This window comes from Branchiostoma belcheri, unplaced genomic scaffold (assembly GCF_001625305.1).
Source record: "Branchiostoma belcheri isolate BF01 breed outbred unplaced genomic scaffold, Haploidv18h27 scaffold300, whole genome shotgun sequence".
In the NCBI taxonomy this organism is placed as follows: Eukaryota; Metazoa; Chordata; class Leptocardii; order Amphioxiformes; family Branchiostomatidae; genus Branchiostoma; species Branchiostoma belcheri.
The window spans coordinates 64300-80787 of NW_017803911.1; the positions used below are offsets into that span (position 1 = coordinate 64300).

Here is a 16488-nt window from a genome sequence, read left to right on the forward strand (position 1 = left end):
GAACAGTAAATCCCTAATTACAGAGTTGATGTTTAAAGTTCTGGAAGACACAATCTTCTGTTTCAGTAGAAATATGATTGGTACAAACTCACATTCAAGGAACCTGATTTACTTTACAAACATTTACATCAACATGAAGGCCTACATTTTGCAGATTTGGATGACACCTTTGAGAAAGGCAATAAGAAATTCCATTGCTTTTATCAACTTTTCGTCCTGAGAGTCAGTCTGCCTTGCCATAACTAAGGCTTTTTGGAAGAAACTGATGGCTTTTCTGTGATCGCCAAGTTGACACCAGGCTCCACCTATGTTTTTTAGTAAGTTGGCAAAGTCAGAATGCACCGTATTCTGACCATTGATACTCCTGCGCATCTGCAATGCCTGTTCATAGTAGCTGATTGCTTTCCTGTAATCACCCAGGTGGTGCCAGGCTGATCCTAGATTATAGAGTGATTTGAAAATGTGAGGATGTGCTGTTCCCTGACCATACATATTCTTATATATTTGCAGTGCCTGTTCATGGTAGCTAATAGCTCTTTTGTAATCACCCAGGTGAATCCAGGCAAACCCTATTTGGTTAAATGATATGGCAATGACAGGATGTGCTGTAGCCTGACCATACATACTCCTGTATATCAGTAGTCCCTTTTCATGATAGTCAATTGCTTTTCTGTGATCACCGAGATGGCCCCAGGCTGACCCCAGGTTAACTAGTGATTCAGCAATTCTTTTGTCAGGAAAAGCTTCCTTAACAGAAACAGGAGACATACAATATTCCCATGCCATCTGCAGTGCCTGTTCGAGGTAGCTGATTGCTTTTTTGTAGTCACCTAGGTAACGCCAAGTGACACCTAGGTTATTGAGTGAGGTAGCAATGTTAGGATGTTCTGCAGTCTGACCATAGATACACCTGTGCATCTGCAGTGCCTGTTCATGGTAACTTAGTGCTTTTCTGTAATCACCCAGGTCATTCCAGGCTAAACCCAGGCTGTTGAGTAAGCTGGCAATGTGCGGATGTGCTTTAGTCTGACCATAGATACTCCTATATATCTGTAATGCCTGTTTGTAGTAGCTAATAGCTTTTTGGTAATCACCCAACATACACACAGCATCACCAAGATTCCTGAGTATGTCCACTTTTTTACTATCTTCATCTCTAGATTCCTCTAAGGCCTTGTGGAAATACCTGATAGCAAGCTGGAACTTGCATAGCTTAGAATACATCATTCCTTGTACTTTTGAAGAATTATCGTAAAAAGCGGCTGATGATTTTATAGCTGACTTCTCTCCAGAACCTTCAAATAAAAAACATTTAAGGGGGACTGCTGTATGGTAGTACCTGAAAAGTTGTTTTTCACTTGGTAGATGGAAAACTGGTTTCAGTGCCTTTGTAATGTTTTCATTGGTGTGTACGGAAGAGTTGTGTTCATGCATTGTTGCTTCCATTGAGGCCAAAGCTGACAGGTTTTCCTTCTGTCCACCATTTGCCATGTATGTTCTGAGCCTGAGTTCTGCTGAGATGCTGGTAAGCACTGTCAGGTGGTGTGCATTGTTGGGGCTGATCTTTTGTTGGTTTTCCATTTCTTCTATTGTCTCCCAAACTGTGGTAGGTATGATGCCTGAAAACAGTGCCAAGCAGTCAACTAACACAGCTGGGAAACGATAAAGTTCTTTCTTTACATCGATTAGCATTGCTAACACTGTATCGTTACTGTAGCTTTTGATGTTTTCCTTCAGTATCTCCAGTGCCAGTTGTTGAGCCATTTTGCCCCCATCAGCTTGCAGTATCTTCCCTGTGATGACCATGTACGTTTCAATCAAATCCTGGTCCCCTGCTATCAGGCATGGGTTTCTCAAGATACTGGCAAGGTGATATCCTTCCTTCAGGTATAGTGTGACATCATTTTGTAGTTTTAAAGCCATGTTTTCAGGTGTACAGATGAGTTCACTGGGTGGTTTGTTCATAGTTCCCTGCCTGCCCAGTGGATTCTTGCTTGCCTTTGGCATGGAGGCATCAAATGCAAACCCACGTGGTGTAACAGAGTCATAGTACCAGTCCTTAAGTAACCATGGCTTGTCACAGTAGAAGTCATTGAGAGATTTTATTCCCAGTGCTGGGAGAATGGTTTCTCCCAGGTTGACCACCTTGAGGTGTAGATAGTGTGTGAGGTTACGGAAATACACAAGACATTCTTCACTTTCTTCTTCTACCAAGATGGCAAACTCCAGGTCTGAGTATGGAGTTACCAGTCCTGTGGCCTGTGAACCCAAACCTATCAGGGCATACTTACAGGGAGGGGGACCCATTAACCCAATACACTCTTCTACAAGCAGGCTGATGAACTCCTTCCTTTGTTGTGCAATTTTCTCAAACAACTGCCTGACAGCCTGAGCTCGTTTTGCCTCTATCTCTCTGACACATGGGTCGTCCTCATCATGTACATAGGGATCCAGCTGCTGGTCAATGGTTTCCATCTCCAGCTTGATCTGGTCCCGCATCTCCTTCAGCTGTTTCTTGTGTTTTTCTGTGTCATCTTGGCTAACATTGCTATGAATGCCTAAGGTAAATTTGAGAAATGACTTCTCTACTTCACTAATAGTTGTTGCTAAGTTACAATTGAGGACTTGATCCTGTGACCTGGCTATTGCTGCATTGTAGAGTGCTGCTGCTTTGACAAAGTCTCCCCCGTCTCCCGTCTGCTGACCTCGCTTACTGTAGACATCCCCCAACTTGCACAGGGGCTCCACCTCTCTCTGGTACTGCTGGGCTGTGGGGTCTGTGGAGAAGAAAGGAGGTTCAAATATTAATCTGGACAAAAAATGGTCACAGCAGAGAAGAATCCTCTCCAATATTTCCTTCAAATTTTGATACCTTGAGTTTTTCTCTCACCTCTCACATGTACAATCTTGAGTGCAGCTGCAAAGTGCTGCTCTGCTGAGTCCAGGTCTGATCTGGCAAGGGAGGAGTCTCCCTTCTTAAGGTGGTCTGTGTAAAGACTGAATGAAAGAAGAATTCCAAAGTGAAGGAAGAAAGTGACTAGGTGGTGTGTGTCACATGAAGGCTTTCGTGGTTTAGAGAAAGTCCACATGAACCTAAGATGCAAAACTAAAACTTTCAATAATTTCAGGGGCTGATTGATCATTAAATGTTAAAGACATTCAAAATTCTTGGCTACCTGAATTAATTTTGTAAGGTACATGTAGACAAACAACATTGTATGGGTGTGCAGTACATCTGGGTAACCCATGAGGTATTTTGAACGCTCTGTTTAAAATTCTAGAACTACTGTTATTTTTTATTTGATTAATACCGGGGGTATGCCCACAATCTGCATCATAATCTAATCAAATATGTACAAAGCAGATTATTCTTAAGACTTGGAATTTAAATGATTTCTAAGACTGAAAATTTCCCACCTTGCTTCATCAGGGCTGAGTTTTTTGTATGCAGTAATGTCAGCTTTTAGGAAGGTCTCTAATTGGTGCTGCAAAATAATTACACTCGTTAACCATTTCACAAGCATTAGAATATCCTAACAACAACCATGAAGAAATGTTTTATTGCGTTCATCACATGAGTCTAGGATTGGGATGACAATTTTGTAATAAATTCCATAAGAAGATGTTTCTTTCTTAGAAATAATTGTATGGATTTGAAAAATTGTGACATAGTATTGAAAATGGCGTCTCCAGAGCGGGCAATTGCAATTGTAAGATGCTTCCGACAATGATTGTCCTCAAGATGCCATCCTTTAAATTTGTATTACGATATATTTGAATTAAAGACGTTTAGTACTTATATCAAAGGAATATTTTGTGATGATTATACAATATTCAAATTTAAGGCAACCTTGCTTGCGTAACCTGGTTAAAATATTGACTTACCCTTCTGAATGCCTCCACGAGCTTGTCCAATACTGGCCAGATCCATCTCTGTTTTGTGTATGCTATTCGGTGCGTCAGAACCTGTTTTGTATCATGGTCCTCACATTTTGTCAGGGCCTTGTAGTACATGCTACCTGCCTTGCAAAGCTGGCGAATGCACTTCATGTTCTTGCACTTCATTTTCTTGCCTTTCTCAAGGTAGAAATCACCGAGAGATTTTAGAATTTCAAGCTCCAAGTACATATCCTGAATTGTTATTGCTGTAACCAATGTTTCTGTGTAAGTTTGTTCAATTGCACACTGGGATATGCCTATACTTTTGTCCAATAAGTCACAAATCTCTGCCACCCTTAAGACACTATTATCAGCAGAGCTGCAGTGGTCCTGTGACCACTGATACTGTGGACTGTACCCCTGCAGCAGTTGTCTGCAAAGTTTTGAGTGTTCAAGTTCATCTTCAAGTGTTTGTTTCATGTCTGGATCTTTGCAGCGCAGTAAGGCAGCAGCATACAGGGCAGCAGCCTTGTCAAACTCTACTGAATCTTTACTGAGCTTGGCTTCCTCAAGACGCAAGTCTCCAAGACTTTTCAGGACCTCTACCTCCATCAAGGGATCATCATCACCAATAGCTTCTCTCAGTGCATGAGCAAAGCAGACTCTGTCCCTGTCTGCATGAAGTTTCAAGAGTTCTACCTCCACAGAATTATCCATGCGTCCAAATATCAAAATATTTCGGACTACTAGTACACTCGTTACATCAGGAGAAATGGCTTCTTGGTTATTTTGAAGCTCGATGCACAACTCAAAGTGCTGCAGCCTCCGTGCTGGTCTGACCATTGTCCCCATGATTAACCTGAAGAAGAGAAAAAATGAATGAGCATAAAATGGCCAAACCCCTGTAGCCCTTGTGAAGGACTGCCTTATAGTTATCGGGAGGGGGGAGGGCTGGTGACCATAAACAAAACCTGCCCTTAGTTCAGTAGGTCCTATAGCTAGTTCCAAGAGGGTTGAACTTCCCATAGACCTAATCCCCCCAGGCCAACAAATCCCCCCCCCCCTCCCCCTTCGAACGTAAAAAACTGACGTTCCAATTGCCATCCAGTCACCCACACCCACACACACACACCGGCCAAAAATGTGTTCCATGACCCTCCCCCATGCCACTGGATACAAACCATCCCCCTTCTCAATAATACAGTCTGTAACCTTTCATGGTAAACAGCAGAGGTGTCTAAATCTCACCTGGATGTTTGAGACTCCACAAATCTGCGGTCTTGCCTCAGTAGAGACTTGTCAGTTCCTCCCTGTACTGGTGAGAGTTCTGGATTTTCCCTGCGTTTTACTGCGTCAGTTCCGGGACTTTCCATTATGTCATGCCTACCTGCATCAACATGCATGTGCCTCACAGCGACCATGGACTGAAAGGCAGTGTGTTATGTAACCTGATATGTTTACACCATGGTTCATTGGCCCCGGTGAACGCCACACATATGGGCATGGGAACATGTACAAATTCATGTTTTCTCTCAGCAAACTGGGTAGACTGGATTGATTTCAATCTCAACTAATTGATTTGAGTTAATCCAGTTGAGATTTAGACAGACCTGTTTATACACGATATCTGATAATTCCCACCACTAATGTCACCAGGTCCTGCGGATGTATGGTTGTATAATTATCTGATATGCCAGTACATGTTAGTTATACTTATGATTATCATGTTTCTCCCCTCCTACAGGCTGTAGTGGACCAGTTGGAAGGACAAACGATGCAGGTCAACATGTTTGATGAGGACCCTGGCAGTAAGGACGACCCACTGGGAAAGTGAGCTGCACTTTTACAACAGTTATTCAGTTTTGTTCAGCTGTGTTTTTGTCATGATTTGTGAATTGAGCTCAAACAAATATGTGTAAAGTTTGTACATGCAAGGTTGACAATATGGCCCAAATAGCTTTGCAGACATAATCCTACAGTGAATTTGGATAAATCATTGTAATGGTGAGATACATAAATGGTAGTTTTTGCATTTGTAGGATCCTTGCTCCATATTTGTTAATTTTTTGATTTTGTGTTTTGTTGGTAGTGCTGCTGTGAGCATCTCAGAAGTGGTGAAGATGGGATTCAGTGATATGGTGAGTTATATTTCCTGGTTTTCTCTTTGATAATTTTATATTGTACAGTATCATACAGATTTCCACATTAAGCATACTTTTTGTTTTGCTGCCCTGAAATTTTGGATGCCTTAATTGAGAGTCCGCGGAAGTGCTCTTCATGTTGTGTAATGTGTTTGTTTGTTTGTTTGTTTGTTTGTTTAGTGGTTGCCGTTGGAGGATGCGACGACGGGACAGGTGCACCTGCGGATGTCGTGGCTCAGCCTGAGCTCACAGATGGAGGCGCTGGATAAGGTATGCCCCCTGCCTGATCACTAACGTACTGCAGGCTGTGCTCTCGCTATGGCTGTGATGATCACAATGAAAGGCATAAGTCAGGAAACTATAGTTTAATTAGGGTTTAATTAAAGGCTTTTGAGGGGATAAGGAGGAATTAAACTGAATGATTTGCTGGATTTTGGAACAACTTTTTGTACTGCTAAAATATTTCATTGTCTGGAGTTTTTTTCTCCAATTCAGAGTAAAGAACCTGCATTTTGCCAAAGTGCATGCAAAAAATCTTGTACATTTGCATATTACATGACTGTAGATGGTGTATTTTCTTGCATTTGTACTCTCTATTGTGGCTACGATGTAGTAACGATGCATTTCTGAATATCAGTTTTGATTCAATTTGTCATGATTATATACTTAAAACCATCAAATTTGTGCTGCAATGGTCAATTCTGTAATTGATATGCTCTGTAATTGTTGCATATTTTGTACTAATTTGCTTTGATTGACGTGAAATGATTTGTAGAATGTAGAAATGCCAATGAACTAATGAATCCTGTGCTCTGATCACCAACGGTGCTACGCTGCGGATTCTGCTTGCTTTGTGATGCCTGCACCCAACCTTAACTTCATCGGTAAGTTTTATTTAATTTAAAACAATGAGGGATGCTTTTTGGTTCAGGCAACAAAAATGTGATACTATGGATGCTATCAAATATATATTATGTACAGAATGATTATGTTTACCTTCACACAAAAAACATATTGTTTTGCTCTGTTTCTTCTTCTTCTTCTCCAAACAAATAAGGTCAATGATCTGGACCAGACGTCTGTCACCATGGAAACTGTTCATGTAGCAGACACCCTTTGGTGTTAGGTTACCTTATGTAGCAAGAATAGAGTTAGAAAGGATAGTCACCACATATTTTTGAGTAAGAATAAACAGAGCAGTAGTTTGCTGGGCTAGGCCATGTGAAGGTAAACATTATGCATTTTGCTTTGCAAATGTTACGTTAAAGTTTCTAGTTTTGGGGGTTTGGGGCAGGGCTCTAGCCAGCTCAAAATCTTTTTCTGTCAGCCCAGGTTCACGTTTGGACCTGGGAGGAGAGTGCTCGCATTCTATGTGGTGTTGGGACGCAAAATTTGGATTTTCAAGACTTTAAAAGCACTCCTCAATCTATTTTCCACTTTTAGAGAGGCTAAGAGTGGTTGTCGGTTATCGTTTGGATGTTTTTATATTTTTACCCAAGTTTTTTGTCAGTTTTGTCCGTCAAGGTTGACGGATTGGTGTAGAAATTTTTCCATCACTCGGCACAAAGTTTATGAATTCCTGCAACGAATGGAAAAAAACGGGTGCTGGCTAGAGCCTTGCTTGTAGGTTAAGACTGTGGCCTGTGTGTGTGTGTCTGTAGTATATAGAACGTTGGAGAGACCGATTGCGGGACCTGAGGCACAGCAACGTGATGGAAGCCATGTACACTAAAACCTTCCACCTCGCAGGACAGGGGCTGCCCGATACGCTGCGGGGAAGGCTCGACGAGGTAGCCGTGGTAACAGACACAAACAAACAAACAAACAAACTGACATGATACCAGTCTACTCTCTCCTGCATACAGACTCATTCCTACAACATTTTTTTACTAATTTAAAACGTTTTAGCAGAAAAAGTTGTTCAAGCCCTGAAAACTTCCCCGAAAAGTTGTTTAGCTGCAGTTTTCACATCAGTTGACAGGGGGCACTTCAGTACTTTGGCTGTTGTCCTCATTCATCATTCATGGAAAGTTTTGAAGAATTATTTTCCAGTCTGTTAACCAAACTACAAAACTACACTGAGGAAACCTATCCTGGTTGGCATTTACATTTGGAAAGACATTTCAAAGGGTAAAACATTCTGGACTTCTGTGAAACTAACATGATTAAGACCAGGCCAGTGCAGTTTCAGTTTATTTCGCACTTTAAAACAAAATGTAACAATACAAATACAAGAAAATAGAAATGAAATGTAACAGTGCAGGGAAGCCGGAAGCATAAAAATGCTTATGAGGAGGCCTAAATAATTGCAAATAATTTGTTAACAGTTTTAAAAGATCGTACTGTATGCAGAAGAGAACTGTACTGGGTAGATGGGAACAGGTATTGCTTGACTCCAGCATGTTTACTTCTGTGATCATCTATCAGACGCCAGGCAAAGGCGGAAAAGATTTTAACGCTCCCTTATTGGTTGTTTGGACAGCGGTAACCATGGTTACACAGCATGGCATGCTGGGAAGGAGGCGTGCAGGAGACCGGGTTAGCCCCGTGTGTGTTTATGTGCCAACGCTTGGGAGAATTTATTTGTGGATGATAGAATTATATTAAAGGCATCCAGTGCAGATTTTAGGGCTTGGAACTCTGATTTTTCAAAGCGAATATTCCAGTCATTTATCTACATACTGAGTTGAAACCACACTGTCCCAATATATATTGTCACCCTGAAAGGGCCCATGGGTGATTTTTAGGGTACCTCCCAGAAAAGAAAGGACTCCTCTTGGGGCTTGTTTCTGCAGTTTTAAATGCCTTAGATATGACATACTGACTCAAACGTGCTAATGTGAATCAGTATGTGTCAATATCACAAAGATTGCCTTATTCAGAGTACTTGCTAAAAGTTTTGCTGCTCTGAAATCGCATTGGATGCCTTTATACAGTGTGTGGATAGCACAGGAACAGTATATTTGCATGCATGGAGTTTTCTGGAAGACAGATGTGGGAGAATTATGTGCACATTTCAACTGAAAACTGGTCTTGTGAAGATTACAAAATTGATGAAAATTCACAATAAACATATGACATGTGACATGTACAATACTTTTTGAAGCGTTTTTTGCTTGATACGACATGGATGAACCTGCTTTGCTTTGTTGTTTTGTCTCTTTTCGATGTTTGAAAATATCTTTTGTCAGTGACCAAGTTCTTGTCTGTGTGCTTTTGTGTATTTTGCCTGCCATGTTGAAGAGTTGATGAGTGCTGAGTGTTTTCACTATAGGAATGGAAAAATGAACCAGATCCAGACATCCCTGCATTCTGGTGTACTGTTACTTCTGTTTTGCACGTTTGCTACATCTTAGGGCTGTGCAGAGGTTGTTCTCAAAGTTTCACCTTGTTCTCTATAGAACAATACCTTTTGGGAAATGTTGGAGACAACCCCTGTGCTGTATGTGTTTTGAATCATGATTTAAAGTTTGTTCATGTCATGTATCATCTCAGACATACTTTGAGACTTAAGGATGCTGATGGAAACTATGAAGACTCTTTTTTGTCTTACACCCAACTTTAAAAGTAGGCACAAGAAAACAATTTATTAATAGTCAGCCATCTTTAAAATGTGGCTTGAGAAATTTTTCTTGTGTATCTCATTACCTGGATGTGTAACTTCCATCTACAAAATGTATTATCTGGTTCTTTGATGATACAAGACATGAAGCAAACCTAAGACAAAGCTGAAGACTGTCTAAGACGTTGTCCTCCTTCCTTGCAGAGTCTTGATCAGATGGAGAAGGTGAAGAGGATTGCCGATGCTGACGCCTTGTCGTCTGCGCTGCTGGTCGTCCGTGTGGACTCAGCCAAGAACTTGCCGGTAAGAAACAAACAAACAAACAAACAAACAAAAGTACAGCTTTCTTGCTAAGGTGTAAAGGTGTCAGGATTAGTAAAGTTTAACGTCTTATAGTAGCTTTCTAGGTATGAAGGATAAACATGTATACAGTAAGTTTTTATTAGTATTATGCAGTAAGGCCACCCCAATGTCTCTTGGATTTCCAGTAGATTTCTGAAAATTAATACAAACTTAAGGATTGGTAGATTTGAAGGGAAAGTCTTTATCCTGATATTGTTGTAGAGGAGTAAATGTAGTCAGATTCCAGTTTCCTCTCAGTTCTCTGTTCATCTTGTACTCTTGACAATTTTTTGTTTGTTTTAAAGTGTCTGAGATCCATTAAAACACATTGGTGTGGCCTGAGAAAGAAATTGTGAACGTGACTGTCTCTTTGTCTCTGCTCTTTTCTATCTCTAGTAGTCATACACATTCAATTATACAAACAAATTAAGTGTAGTTTAGACATTTCTCTTGGAAATTCTTCTGAAGATTTCTTGGCTATGTCTCTCTTCTGTTTATTTATGTTTTTAAATGATTATAGTTGCAAATCATGAATCAAGATGATCGTTTTTTTTTGTGTTCGTCTTTTTCTGAAAGCCTTCTGACAGGAAAGGGTTCCTCGTAAGTTTTCTCAAACAATTTTGCCGGCTCCCTTCCCTTCTCATCAGCTTCTTAAAACAGCTTCTTAGACATTCTTCTTCCACTTCCTTAAGCAGCTACATGTGTATACATACATGTCATGCAACTTGTTGTATCCAGAACTGTGCTTTGTTTAGAATGGCACGGTTCTGGATAGTCCATGCATATCAAGAACTATGCCTGGGGCAAATCTACATTGAATGTCATGGACACACAGGGACTTTCCAGAGATGACTGCCTGACCCTAACCCATCCAGGCATAGAACTAGATAGGTACTAGTTCTGGATATGATCAAGACTATCCAGAACCGTGCCTGATCCTAACCCTAACCCATTCAGGCACAGAACTAGATAGGCACAGTTCTGGATACAATAGAGACTACCCAGAACCGTGCCTGATCCTAACCTTAACCCATTCAGGCACAGAACTAGAGATAGGCAGGGTACTGTTCTGGATACAGTATAGTTGGAAGTCCATCCTTGCTTCTTACATCTGCAGATTTCCATCCAGACCTTCATTGTTTGCCTAAGATTCCCCCTGCTGTAGTGTGCTTACCTGTTAGTGTGGTCTAAGGTGCAGATCTAGGTGGTGTTAAGAGCAGAGTGAGTGAACAAATGAATGAATGAACAAGTTGATGAGTTTACTTCTTCATTCAGTGAATGTAGAGAATCTGCGAGGTATCCAAACTTCGGGTATTTACTGTGTAGTACTACATGTTGAAAGCTGTCTTTTATTTATGTGGCAAACTTGGGTACATTAGGCACTAACGGAATTATGAGAGGTGACATTTGTTAGATGGTATTTTTTCACCATGCACTTACTAAACACTTATTGAATAAATTCACTGCTTTGCACTGATGGTCTTTTTCTGTTGTCACCCTTTTTTCTCCAAGATGCCAGGTTTGCTAAAGAACACATGGCAAGGCCGCAGTATCCCCAGACTGGTAATCCATACAGATCATCTTACATAACCTGTATCATCTTACATAACCTGTATCATGTTTCATATAACCCATATCATGTTTCATGTGGCTGGAACTACAAGGTGTCATCTTACATGTACCTACTAGTACCCTAACTGACTGTCTCTAACCATTCTCACTTTAGCAGACTGTGGGACTGAGGGAAATGTGTTTTTGCAACTTTTAACCTTTAGCATACTGAAGTTGTTGTTTGGTCTTTTGCTACCAATTCTCCATTGGTTACAAGGTTAGGCAACAGGGAGAAGGTTAGAATTATTGTCTAACTTGAACTTGTTTGTCTACTAAGTCTTAAGTAAATTAAATGGTGATGTCTGGAGAAGAGACCAGTTGAAAGTCAGTGTTGAGTGCATGAACCACAATGAAATATGTCCTGGTTTTCAATATTGAATACAGTCTAACTGCAGTAAGTTGATAGAACAATCATAACTTTTTCCAGTCCTACTTGTATTTTCCATTTAGTGAAGGGTGCTCCAATGTGCTTTTGATGTGTCTTTTTCTGTGCTAATAATGTCAGATTATATACAGATTAAACATGTCAGAAATAATGAAATTATATCATAACACACAGCACTGTTAGGTTATCATGTCTGATTTCATAAATTACATTAAACAGTGATTAATTCCATGTATTGTACTAAGATACAACAGATACATTACTTTAACAATCTTTACAAATAATACATTACACAACCTTTCAGTTAAAACAATGTACATTCTAGCATAAGGGTTTCAGGTGGTACAAAATGTATGTTTCAGTGCCTAACACCGTTACTAGTACCATAAGTTTCATCAAAGGTTCTCTCGATCTGACAACTGAAGGTGATGTTTTCTATTCAATGGGCAGCTCAGGAGGACTGTGACTAGTCTTACTGACACAGTTGTCTGGCTTTTTTCTAATCCTGTAAACTCTGAATAACTTTCTTTCAAATGTTGTTGTCTTTCCACAGGAATCCTTTTCTTAAGGCTGCAGGTCTAATTTAGGTGCTTTTCTCTCTGATTGTACAACTCTGAAGGTCTAACATATTGTCTGATTCAGTACATTTAACTTATGACACAGAACAATGTAGCTTTGTTCTTAAACTTACTAGGTGATCTCAGTAATAACAAGTTCTCTTTTTCCACAGAAAGCATCTATTTAGGGCTGCAATATTATTCTAATTTAGGGGCTTCCTTCATTTTTCCTGCTGACTGTGTCCTGATAACTATGGTTAAGCTTCTCTAGGCTTCTTACAAATCTACAGTCATGTTTACCACTTAGTAAAGTCAGGAAAACACATATAGTATTACATACCTGGCTAATATCTTTATCACATTCTGCTGTATTTGTGTATAATTGTAGTCTGAGGCAAAACGACTACTCCTGTCAGGTTATTTGTTTGGCAATAATGTCCTTTGTATAGTCAGCTTGTTTGTTTAGATCAGTCCTTGACAGCAATACTTTTGTTGTAGCCTCCAACAGGCTTCGGGAGGCGGCTGGAAAGAATAGAAATCAGCCAAATAGAGAGATAACATGCCGGGGGAGTTGGTCCGCTGGAGAAAACAGTTTGCTGCACCTGAAGTACAGAAAAACGTTATCCAAAAAGGACAATGCCGACAAGCTGTATCTAGTGGACCAACTCCCCTGCCATGTTATCTCTCTCTACTTGGCCAATTTCTACTCTTTCCAGCCGCTTCCTGAAGCCTGGTAGAGGCTAGTTTTGTTGTGGACATGATCCAACTGTTTTGATGTCAGTAACATTTTTTTTTGACCTGTTGTTTTCTAGACAGTGAAGAAGTCTGGCAGTGACCCCAACCCGTATGTGGAACTGTCCGTCGCTCAGAAACATTGGAAAACCAAGGTCAGTTCAAGGTCATGTTCAGTCTCCTCCATTTTGCAATACTTTCCATTCACAACATTCAGTAATCATTCATAGGGTTTTTCTCAGTCCACGTTTTTCCTGTAGCTTAATTTTGTTACGATGATGATGTCGTCTGTGCCACTGATTTTGAGAGGTGAAAATTCGAAGTACTGCTTAGCCCCATATTTTCAGGATTATTATGAATATTTTTTTACACAAATAAATTTTTCATGAATTTAAAAAGTAGCAAATTGCTTGTAAATGAAGGTTCCACAGCTTAGCAACTGTTACTGTATGTCAGGGTACTTTTTCTCTACCCAGGCATGGGGTCGTGTGGCATAACAGCAGAGCATTCGGCTCAGAACCAAGAGGTCACAGGTTCGAATCCTGCCATGTCACCAACCTTGTGCTCTTGGGAAAGCTACTTTAAACGACTTCCTTTACTTTGCTCAGCCAGAATGATCATTATCATGATGGGCGTTAAAAGAAAACAAAAAAAAAAACATACACGTACAGTATGTTCACAAATCTGAACATCTGGGGCAAACTAGTGCTACAACAGTTACTGTTCTGCCTGTCCTGGACCAATATTGTCCAGGGTGTTCTCGATTGTCTGTATTAGAGTGTTGTCTTGGGGATAGATCTCTCTAGCCATGGCCAAAGCATCCTGACAGAGACTGAGTGCCTTCTCGCGATCACCGAGTAAGTGATACCAGCCCATAGCCAGGGTGTTGAGTGTCGTGGCAATCTCGGTAGGTGTTGTAGAATCTGGACCAGTAACGTTCCTACACATCCGCACTCCCTCTTCAAGGTAGCTGAACGATTTCCTGTAATCACCAAGTTTCTCCCAGCTCAACCCCAGTTTGCTGAGTGACTTGGCAATTTCAGGATGTGCTGTGGTCTCGCCATAGATAGTCCTGCGCATCTCCAGTGCCTGTTCATGGTAGCTGGCTGCTTTCTTGTGATCACCCAGAGCACTTGAGACTTCCCCCAGGTTGTTGAGTAACACAGCGATGTCATGATGTGCTTTAGTCTGACCATAGACACTCTTGTACATCTGCAGTGCCTGTTCATGGTAGTTGAGTCTCTTGGTGTAGTTACCCAGATGGTGCCAGGCTGTCCCCAGGTTGTTCAGTGAGTTGGCAATGTCAGGATGGTCTTTACCCTGACCAAAGATACTCCTACGCATCTCCAGTGCCTGTTCATGGTAGCTGATTGCTTTTCTGTGATCACCCAGGTTACTCCAGGCTTCCCCCAGGTTGTTAAGTGACACAGCAATGCTTGGATGTGCTGTACTTGGACCATAGACACCCCTGTACATCAACAGTGCCTGTTCATGGTAGCTGATTGCTTTTTTGTGATCTTTCAGATCACCCCAAGCTGACCCCAGGTTGTTGAATGAGAGCGCAATACTAGGATGTTCTGTACTTGGTCCATGGACAGTCTTGTACATCTGCAGTGCCTCTTCAAAGTAGCTGATTGCTTTCCTGTAATCACCAAGGTGATTCCAGGCTCCTCCCAAGTTGTTGAGTGAGGTGGCGATGTCAGGATGTTCTGTACCCTGACCATAGATACTCCTGTACATTTGGAGTGCCTGTTCAAAGTAGCCAATTGCCTTTCTGTGATCACCGTTGGTGGCAAACGTCACACCCAGGTTGCTGTATATCCCAGCAATATGAGGATGTTCTGCGTTCTCACCATGGAGTTTTCTGTAATTTTCCAGTGCCAGTTCATTACAGCTAACAGACATTTCATACTGTCCTATCTGGTGATGTGCAGGACCAAGCTTGTTGAAGATGTCGATTTGCTCAGTCACAGTGAGTTCATCTTCATGATTCACCAGAGCTTCATTATAGCAGCCGATAGCCAGCCTGTATTTACAGAGCTCATGGTACATGGTTCCTTGCACGTATAGAGAACTGTTGTAGAAAACTGGGAATGAAGTTAGAGTTGGTTTATCGCCAGACCATTCAGACAAAACCCGTTTAAGAGGGACTGATGTGAAAAAGTACCTGAAAAGCTGAGTTTCGTTTGGCACATGAAAGACTGGTTTCAGACTCAAAGCATTTGTTTGTGTTTCATCATTTGTCTGTTGGGATGATTTCTGTTGACTTAGCATTGCTTCCATTGAGGCCATAGCTGACAGGTTTTCTTTCTGTCCACCATTTGCCATGTATGTTCTGAGCCTGAGTTCTGCTGAGATGCTGGTAAGCACTGTCAGGTGGTGTGCATTGTTGGGACTGATCACTTGTTGCTTTTCCATTTCTGCTATTCTCTCCCAAATTGTGGCACATGTAGGTTTAATGCCTGAGGACAGTGCCAAGCAGTCCACTGCTAGTGCTGGGAAACGATAGATTTCTTTCTTTACATCAATTAGCCTTGCTGTGAGGGATCTTTCATCATTGTACATGTTGTTGTTTTCCTTATGCGTCTCCTGTGCCAGTTGTTGAGCCATTTTGCCCCCATCAGCTTGCAGTATCTTCTCTGTGATGTCCATGTATGTGTCAATCAAATCCTGGTCCCCTGCTATCAGGCATGGATTTTTCAAGATACTTGCAAGATGATATCCTTGCCAGTACAATGTGACATCCTTCTCTAGTTTTGAAGCCATGTTTACTGGTGTGCAGATGAGTTCACTGGGTGGTTTGTTCTTAGTTCCCTGCCTGCCCAGTGGAGTCTTGCTTGCCTTTGGCATGGAACCGTCAAATGCAAACCCACGAGGTGTAACAGAGTCATAGTACCAGTTGTCAAGTGGGTTCTCAGAGTAGAAGTCATTGAGAGATTTTATTCCCAGTGCTGGGAGAATGGTTTCTCCCAGGTTGACCACCTTGAGGTGTAGATAGTGGGTGAGGTTTCGGAAATACACAAGACATTCTTCACTTTCTTTCTCTTCCAAGATGGCAAACTCCAGGTCTGAGTATGGAGTTACCAGTCCTGTGGCCTGTGAACCCAAACCTATCAGGGCATACTTACAGGGAGGGGGACCCATTAACCCAATACACTCTTCTACAAGCAGGCTGATGAACTCCTTCCTTTGTTGTGCAATTTTCTCAAACAACTGCCTGACAGCCTGAGCTCGTTTTGCCTCTATCTCTCTGACACATGGGTCGTCCTCATCATGTAC

The 16488-nt window shown here is 41.4% G+C and overlaps 3 protein-coding genes across 3 annotated transcripts in view; 1 reads left to right on the forward strand and 2 right to left on the reverse strand.

The window, feature by feature from the left end:
* LOC109474324 (extended synaptotagmin-2-like) overlaps positions 1–16488 on the forward strand; it is a 72268-nt gene that overhangs the window by 32315 nt on the left and 23465 nt on the right. The window contains exons 11-15 of the mRNA XM_019774612.1: positions 5624–5709; positions 5969–6017; positions 6201–6290; positions 9799–9885; positions 13290–13364. Of these exons, the coding sequence (XP_019630171.1) occupies positions 5624–5709; positions 5969–6017; positions 6201–6290; positions 9799–9885; positions 13290–13364 (387 nt within the window). The remainder of the gene's footprint in view (positions 1–5623; positions 5710–5968; positions 6018–6200; positions 6291–9798; positions 9886–13289; positions 13365–16488) is intronic.
* On the reverse strand, positions 246–4687 carry LOC109474320. Its single transcript, XM_019774609.1, is given in 5 exon segments — positions 246–384; positions 387–2777; positions 2891–2997; positions 3418–3485; positions 3886–4687. Coding segments are annotated over 5 exon segments (3330 nt in total). The 5' UTR covers positions 4597–4687; the 3' UTR covers positions 246–331.
* The window catches only part of LOC109474322, a 4319-nt gene continuing 1201 nt past the window's right edge, over positions 13371–16488 (reverse strand). The window contains exon 4 of the mRNA XM_019774610.1: positions 13371–16484. Coding sequence (XP_019630169.1) covers positions 13927–16484 — 2558 coding nt within the window. The 3' untranslated portion in view covers positions 13371–13926. The remainder of the gene's footprint in view (positions 16485–16488) is intronic.